Raw genomic sequence first — 6,984 nt, forward strand, 5'->3', positions numbered from 1 at the left:
TAAACGATTTTTATCTCCCTTGCTCTTTGGTAGCTACGCTCTCCTTCTCATTTAATCCTCCTTCATATCAATGGCATTACCATTTTCAGCTGAAGATCGATTGGTTGTGCCATCGAGCTCATCCATTATGCGTTGCAATTGGATTTCATCGTCTGGATCAATTGGCGCTACGAATATATCGCGCACAGCACGAAATTTTCCGGCATTAAAAAGATGTTCATTCTCCAAACGGAAGTAATTCCAGACATAACGTCTAAAGAAATGTATACATACATATACATATATATAGTAAGTATTTTCCAAGTACAAGGGGTATATAATGTGAAACTACCTAAACATTTCCAGTCCACTGGCTATTGAATTGCTATGGAAAACAGTCATATAGCCCTGCTGATATATGTACAGCTTAAGAGCCCAAAATATGCGAGAAAAAAAGTTCTCAATTATGGCAAAGTAATAGAAGCCCTAAAATACAAAGTTTTTAAAATTAATTTAATTTAGTCAGCATAACCCGTTACATTGGCGAAAAACCTCCTGGAATCCTTGCATATACATATACTAATAGTTGATAATAATACTTGCCAAGAAGTTTCTCACCTCAACAAAAAATTAGAGGAGTTTTCGGAAAGCATTATTGGGATCAGTTAGTTTTTAATTATGTATAATGTGCTAAAAAAATTTTAAATTCCTTCAAATTGACAGATTTAGCTGGATTATATGAACATATATATTATATATGTGAGGTTACATCCACCTACTCAAACGAACAAATAGACAACATTCCGAAATATCAAAGGATTGACTAAAGATAAATAAAATGTAAACAAAAAGGCTTATTGACCTTTGCTAAATGTAAATAAAGATTGTTGACAAACAAAAATCACTAACCCCCAATGTAGACAAAGGTTCTTGACGTGGATAATTGTAAAGTTGCAGACTTGACTATATGTAAACATAAGGTTCATTGACCTCATATAATGTAAACAAACGGTCACTGACCCAAAATGTAAACAAAGGTTCTTAACCCGGCTAAATATTATATAAATGATGGCTGTTGACTTGGCTAAATGTTAACAACATCAGTGATCTCAGGCAAATGTAAACAAAAGGTCAATGACCCGATAAAATGTAAGCAAAAGGGTCACTGACCCCAAATGTAAACAAAGGTTGTTCGCTTGGCTAAATATAAAAAAGGATCATTGACCTCATAGTATGTATACAAAAAGATCCTTGACCCAATAAAATGTAAACGAAACTGGAACTTGGCACAAGAGCGCAGTAACAAGTGGCATCTGCGCAGCAAACATTAAAAAAATGGGCGTGACTTCACCCTGTAATGGGTTTAATGTACATATCTCGTAAACCGCTTAAGCTATAATAACCAGATTCGTTCCGGACATAGTCAAATTGATGAAATCGGAATATAACTCCGTCCCATATAACGGTACTGTTGAAAACAACTAAAAAATCAATACATAAATACAACAGAGACATAAAATTGGAATTTATGAGACAGCTTTATTAGTGCGGATATCAAAATCGGATGAAGGGAGTGGCACTGCTCACATTTAGGTGGAATCACATACCTCGGAACCTGCTCTACCCATTTCAAGCAAATTTAGTATATAACATTCAAGCCATAATAACATTGAAGCTGTTATAACCAATTTCGTTCAGAACAAACTACTTAAGTAGCCCAACCGACGCTATAAAACTGGTTGGGATCGGGTAATAACCCCACTCACACAAAGGTTCCGTTAAAACCGGCTAAAAGGGCGATAAATCAATGGACTTCATAGGAGCCGGGCTCAAAAATGGACGACATAATAAATACCGATACCGACCAAATTCGGTATATAGATAATGTTACCTCAACATGCCTATGTTACAGTGCGAAATGGAAGAAATCGGACTACAACTACACCTATGCAAAACAATAACTAATGAATATATCGGGATAAAACTTGACCTTGTATAACCTATAGACCTTAAGGAACTATAAATATTTCCCTGTCTTTAACAAGTATATTTCTCCCACTCACCGCCGGATAAAGTATTTGATCACGCAGAAAAATATTTTCTCCACTAAATTTCTTGAACACACCAAAATCCATAATCATATCCCAAACGAGAGTATAAACAGTTTGCATGACGTTCGATATTATGAAGAACCACACAAAGGGGTTGTCAAAGAAATATTCATATGAGTCTAAAAAGGTCAAAATTTGGTCAAAACAAGAGTATACTTGACACTATCTCCTTTTACTTACTGCGAGTGCCAGCCATGAGATAACCGAACAATGCCACAAGAAATGACATTGAATACTTGCCCGCATTCACGATGAATGGGAAAACTTTGCGGGTGTCATGATAGCGCCTTAAACACTGAGCGAAACGAAACCAAGCAGGAAGTACCAAAACTGTAGGGAAAAGTAGCTGATTCCGCGCCAAACACGCAGGCGGGTCAGAAGCATTGTTCAAATCGAAATTGGTGCAATAAAAACAGACCGTGTATGCATAATCCACCAGACAATAAGCGAGAGAGTTCAGCTGATCGCCCAACCAAAATTCAGCGAAACCCACATGGAAAAATGGGGCACACATAACGCGTCCCTGGCGGTGGAAAAAGGCTTTGAGATATTGTGAAAGATGTGATTAATGCTAAATTCGATGGATACCATGACTTTTAAGAACCATTTGCGTGCAGAATAATTCATAATCGGTAAAGGGTTTATAAGAAGTGCGACCATTGTGATGAGCAGCGTCAAGGGGAAGACAAAGCGTGGCGTATGCAAATATGACGAGTGTATGAATGCAATCATGGCAATCGTAATGAGTACCGCTAAGGCGACAGCCATTTCCATGACATGCGCTGCAGTCAGATACTGACGTGGATCCAATTCGAAAATGAGCACATGATTAACACCAACTTTGCGCCAACCATATATATTAACGCTAATTAAAGCAAGGTAAATAGCTATGGAGTAGGGCGCACGAAAGAGGCGAATACAGGCTTCCAAATTTGTCGCATCCAAATCCGTCATATAAACTGAAAGTAATTTGCTGGTGAGTAGCTCACTACGCTGGATGCACACAAACACTCACGTGATATACCCAGTGCTGAGAACAATACCACTAGAGCGCCCAAATAAAGGCCAACACGGAATGAGGTCCAAGGATGGTGTACATCCTCAAGCGGTGGTACACGTAAACGCTTCATGGCACGCTGCCGATCACCATTCTCCAAATAGTTGGTTACTACATCCTCGGTGTCGTGTATTAAATTCATTATCTCACGATTGGTGAAGAAGAATGCGTTATCTACATTTGAATGAAACCAGTCCTTGCCTTTGCTATTGCGCAGTAACTGAAAGTGAACGTGGCGGGAATAGTTGAGAGTTCGGTATAGTAATATCTACAAACTGGTACAGACCTTATCGTGCTTCTTTAAGATCTTTCTAAAACCTGTGTGATTCAACGATTGATAGTTCTGCAACAGCACCAGGCTGAGATACAATTCACTAAAGGCGAAGCGATATTCTCTTTTCTTCTTCTTTGATAGCACCGTTAAGAGATCTGGTACTGAGACACGGCCGCGTTGCTCAGCATCACTTAACGATCGCTTCACTTCACTTATTAAGGCGACGTGCTTGCGCTTTGCTTCAGCTAACTTTTCAGCAAAGAATGTATTGACCTTTTGCAGTTCCATGTCGCAGCGATCGAAGAATTTATCATCGAAAACTGCTTGATATGACTGTATGGCACGTAACTCTGATTGATCGGTGGGCGCATTGTCAACAGCTATTAAGAGCATTTCTTTCAATTGCTAGAATTTAGGTTATTATGGGATGGTGTATTATGTTCAGCTGCTACTGACCTCGTAGTTGATGTACTGACTGCGCCACTCCGGTGTCAAAACTGCAGAAAGTCTCTCCGTGAATCTCATTTTTTTCAAATAATAATTAGTGATGTGTGAAAATGTTACTAGTTTTTAAGCGATAATATCAAAATACTTTTTTGAGTGATTTCAAAAACTTTTCAAAAGTTTATGTGAGAGTTTTATAAACGAAGCACTTTTTCAATCTCTATTAAGTTTAATATTTAGTTTTGAAATACTTTTAAGAATTTTGAGCATCACTTTTGTGACCATTAACAAAACACGCAACCAAAATCGATACCAATTTTCAATTTAACTAGTCCACAATATCACACTAAATACATAGAACAAGGCAATTATTTTTGCCATTATAGGAGCGTAAAATTCCAAAATATTTTATACATTTGACTGAAAATGACACTCAAATATATCCCAAGAACCACATTGGCCACGTAACAATTTCATATTTTCACCTGACATTGACATTAATATATACATATATCTCATGATCAACAAAACTTTAGAAGCGTTACCTCTAAAATAAAGTTCAGTTTCTTGATGTTGATCGGTCAGTTTGAATAGCAACTATATACTATAGCTGTCCGATCTGAATAGTTCGGAGTTTGTGGTATTGTTTTGGACAATATTATATGCCCAATTTCTTGAATATATATCGATAATGAAAAAGTTTTGCATGCACTGTATTCCGCTCGCGCAGTTTGTAGAATAACTATAACCTATAGCCAGAGAACGTCTATCATGACGTTCTCTGCTATACCCTTACGATATCGGCTGTGCCATGTGCAAAATTTCTCAATAACTGAGGGACTAGTTCGCTTATATAAAGACGGAGAGACAGACTACTCAGCTCTTCTCGCTGATCATTTATACTCATACATACTTTATAGGGTGTTAAAAACTTCGTAGCAAAGTTAATATGTCCCTTATAAAGCGCCATAACTAAGCACTAAATTAAGAGATAAAATTGTAATTGAACACAGGGGACGCAGTAGCAAATTGCTCCTGTGAGCAAAGAGCACAGCACATCAACACAAATATTATAAGAGCTTCTACCGACAGTGTGAAAATAGATGAAATCGAATGATAACCCCGTTCGGGTCGATTCAACTAACAATCATCATGTTTTGCAAACAGCAGCAAAATAACTATGCCTGTCCAAGATTAAAATATCACAGCTAAATTTTTCAAAAAGAAAAAACAATAATTTCAATGGCATTTCATTTTTCGAAAACCATAATTACTTAGAAACTGCGGATTTGAAATTAATTTATGTTCTTTTCTTTTATTATTTTAATTTTAAAATATAAAAAATATGTATACAAATTTATAAAATTAAAATAAATTTATGCAAGTATGTACATATTTTAGGGGTATAGCTAAGTCCTCATTAGTTTATATTGTTATTAATTTCTTTTAATTATTAATTCAGAATGTATAAGTAAAGCTCAATAAGTCAATTTGATTACTAATTTGGCCATTAAAAATATTCCATATTGATAATCAGCGGCGAATAAAAGTGTTAAAACATTTACACAGACCCATAACCAGGGCTGCGAATTTTTTATGCAAATTTTCAAAATTGAAAGACTAGTTCTTAATAACAAATTAATTAAAAATGTTGCGTATTATTTACAATTTCCGGGTGCTTTTTTGTCACAATCTACCTATATTTTCGACAAAAGGGGAAATTACGTTAAAATAATTATAATTACAAATGTTTATTAAATAATAATAATAATAAATAATAGTATATGTCTATATGTTTATCTGTAGGAAAATTAGCTTCTAACCAGGATTGCAAAAAATACATTAAACACACATTTGAATTATTGTTTAATATTTTTTTTTTTTATTATGTGGGCCCAATATGCCAAATACCAGATTTAAAAATTAAAATAATATTTTATTCTTAAAATCGGATTAATAATAAAACATGAAAATTGCAATCCTAAATAGCGTAAATAAATAATCCTAAATTTTTTAAATTAAAATTTGCAGCACTGTTTACGGTGATTATAAAATTTTCAAAATGTCGAATATGGTTAATCATAATCCATTCAGGAAATATGTACTTTTCTTAACTATACATATGTACATATACTTGTATTTCTCATATACAATTGAACTTCCCTAACTCGAATCCCCATAAAATTCGAGTTAGAGACACCTCGACACTTATGGAAGCAATTTGTATCAAATTTGACTTCTATCTTCGAGTTGTAGAAGTTCAAGTTATGGAAGTTCAACTGTACCATGTTTATTTATTTTCCTCCATTTGGTTATTTTAATTAAAATTTAGTTTAATTTAACTATAATTTATTTTATTTAAATTTATTGGTTTAATGAATTGTGTAAATCATTTATAATCATTCATAGATGAACCAGCCATCGAAGACAATCTTATTTAAACACATGCGTTGACTTTTCATTAACTGCACCTGTGGCCACGCATACCTTACCAATCTAAATTTTCAAAAGTTGTGCATATTTGACATTTTGCAGTATAGAATTTTATTATTTAAAAATAATTTAATTACATGTTACTTAAAAAAATATTAAAAAATAACAACAAAACACATTCAGTTATAGACAAAATCATTTGAAAGCTAGTGAGGTCGAAATAAGAGACTGACATACGATGAAAAAATATTATTTTTTAATTAAATTTCATTTACACTATAATTAAAACTGATGTTTTCTTTTATTTTATTTTTTTTAATTAAATACGAAGTTTAATCTTTCATTAATTATTACTTTAAAAACAATAAAATCGCCCGCTTTTGCCTAAGCACAGAAAGGCTATTTTGTGTTTTACTCATTAAACGTAATAAATTATAAACTATAATTATAATTAGATAATATAATTTAGTTTACTAAAAACACTTACTTGCTTACACTTACATTTACTTACTAAAAACACAAAAAAGCAAGATTGAAGAAAGTCACGAACGAAGAAGTCTAAAGAAAAATATAAGAAATTATAGTGGTAAGTTTCGCGTGGCCACAAGTGTAATTAGTACATGCTCCCACCAGTTAATGCAAAGTATATTTAATGGTTTCGGCCCATACTACTTATACATCATAAC

The 6,984-nt window shown here is 33.9% G+C and overlaps 1 protein-coding gene across 1 annotated transcript; it reads right to left on the reverse strand.

Annotated features, from left to right (window-relative positions):
* Positions 1–51: 51 nt before the first annotated feature.
* Positions 52–3,946, reverse strand: LOC120773460 (xenotropic and polytropic retrovirus receptor 1 homolog). Its single transcript, XM_040102360.1, has 8 exons — positions 3,878–3,946; positions 3,434–3,826; positions 3,106–3,367; positions 2,679–3,049; positions 2,271–2,613; positions 2,043–2,209; positions 332–465; positions 52–253 (listed from the first exon to the last, which is right to left on the reverse strand). Exons 1-8 carry the CDS (start codon positions 3,944–3,946, stop codon positions 52–54), a joined length of 1,941 nt encoding a protein of 646 aa, XP_039958294.1.
* Positions 3,947–6,984: the final 3,038 nt, after the last annotated feature.

The sequence above is a fragment of the Bactrocera tryoni genome, chromosome 4 (assembly GCF_016617805.1).
Source record: "Bactrocera tryoni isolate S06 chromosome 4, CSIRO_BtryS06_freeze2, whole genome shotgun sequence".
NCBI classification, from domain to species: domain Eukaryota; kingdom Metazoa; phylum Arthropoda; class Insecta; order Diptera; family Tephritidae; genus Bactrocera; species Bactrocera tryoni.